Consider the following 1,478-nt stretch of genomic DNA (forward strand, 5'->3'; position numbering starts at 1 on the left):
CAGGTAAAAAAGATTTGGCAACCCTAGTACCGTATCAATACTTAAACAACTACGGGCGGCTCTAAAAACCACTTCATGGTATGCGGAAGCACCAGAAACATGGGTCAGCCAGATTGCAAGGGTAGTTTCTATGTACCATTGTGGACGTAGACCCCTTTCTGTATTAGTCTTTAAGAAACGCAACTGAATCTGCTCTATAACGACTGCCACTGCCAACATGGAATAGTTATGTCCTAAAGGTTCCTGAAAGCTATGCCATGGGCCTTGGAGACTTAAGTATTGAGCATGTGCAGGAGGTGTTCCTGGGTCCTTCTTTCTTACCAGTCACTGCGGGTGGCACAGTGCGGCGGAGAGCAGTAACGGTTGCCATGGCAATCTCCTCAGCGGAGTATTTCTTGGTGCAGGCATGGCCGGGCGTCACCATGTTTGGCTTGAGCAGAGATCCCTCCAGGTAGACGTGGTGGTCGCTCAGGGCCTTGTACACAGCAGCCAGAACCTGAGCAAGGCGGAAGGAACAGAAGGTGGCACTGGGACGCATTTGTACGTAAGAAAAGAGTCCACTCCTATCTTCTCATCCTTGAGGGGGGCCAGGGAGGGGAGATCACGCCCACTTAAATGACTAAGCTCCTCCCTCTCGTTCCTCACCTTCTCTGTCACATACTGGCAGCGTTTGAGATCGTGGTCACCATCGGGAAGGATTTCAGGTTCCACAATAGGAACGATCCCGTTCTGGAGGATAAGCCAAAGAAAGCAGGGAAGAAAGATTAGGTAACATAGCGGTAAAGACACATGCAGTTTGTTCATCTTAATGGTTCGGAATCTCTGCAGAATGCCCCAGTGTTCCAACTGAATGCCAAAACATTAATGCAACTCAGGGAGGACATGTTTCAGCCTGTTATGAGAGTTCCCTCCCATTGTTAAGTCTAGAGAACAAACAAAAAGAAAAAGAAAAGAAAAGGGGAAAACACCATATATAACCAGCAATGGCTCTGAGATGGCTGGTCAAAAAAAACCCCTTGTGGTTGCTCGTCTGCTGTTCAAATTCTTTGCTGCCCTCTTGTAGCAACACGTAGGGATTGCAGTTACAGAAGATGGCCTCCACCCATTGGCAACCCAAGGACACTCTTATGTCCTTGGGAAATTTTTCCAGAGTGGCCTCTGGTGAAGACTGTTCATCTGCCAGCTCAATACCACCCCTTTGCAATGCACAGATTTCTGTGACAGCGTGTCAGGAGCTGCCCCTGTCTGCCCACCAAACTACACAACATATAGATCTGATGAATCTGGCTTCTCCTAATCATCCTCCACTTGATTGGCAGCTGCTCCCACAAGGTCTCTAGCTGAGGCTTTCCCCAGCCCTGCTACCGGAGACCTTGTCTAAGCAGATATACCAGGGACAGAACCTACAGTGTTCTCCAAGCTCTACCACTCAGCTATGGCTTGCCTGTGTTCTCTGTGGGCACTGGCTCTTATGGGTC

General features: G+C 49.1%; 1 protein-coding gene across 1 annotated transcript; it reads right to left on the reverse strand.

Annotated features, from left to right (window-relative positions):
* Window positions 1–321: 321 nt before the first annotated feature.
* On the reverse strand, window positions 322–804 carry LOC107125102 (fructose-bisphosphate aldolase A-like; the record flags this gene model as incomplete). The annotated part of the gene is made up of 2 exons (XM_015428563.1): window positions 646–804; window positions 322–496 (listed from the first exon to the last, which is right to left on the reverse strand). Coding segments are annotated over exons 1-2 (334 nt in total), but the record flags the coding sequence as incomplete, so codon positions are not given.
* Between the last annotated feature and the right edge of the window lie 674 nt (window positions 805–1,478).

This window comes from Gekko japonicus, unplaced genomic scaffold (assembly GCF_001447785.1).
Source record: "Gekko japonicus isolate JY-2015 unplaced genomic scaffold, Gekko_japonicus_V1.1 scaffold23836, whole genome shotgun sequence".
In the NCBI taxonomy this organism is placed as follows: Eukaryota; Metazoa; Chordata; class Lepidosauria; order Squamata; family Gekkonidae; genus Gekko; species Gekko japonicus.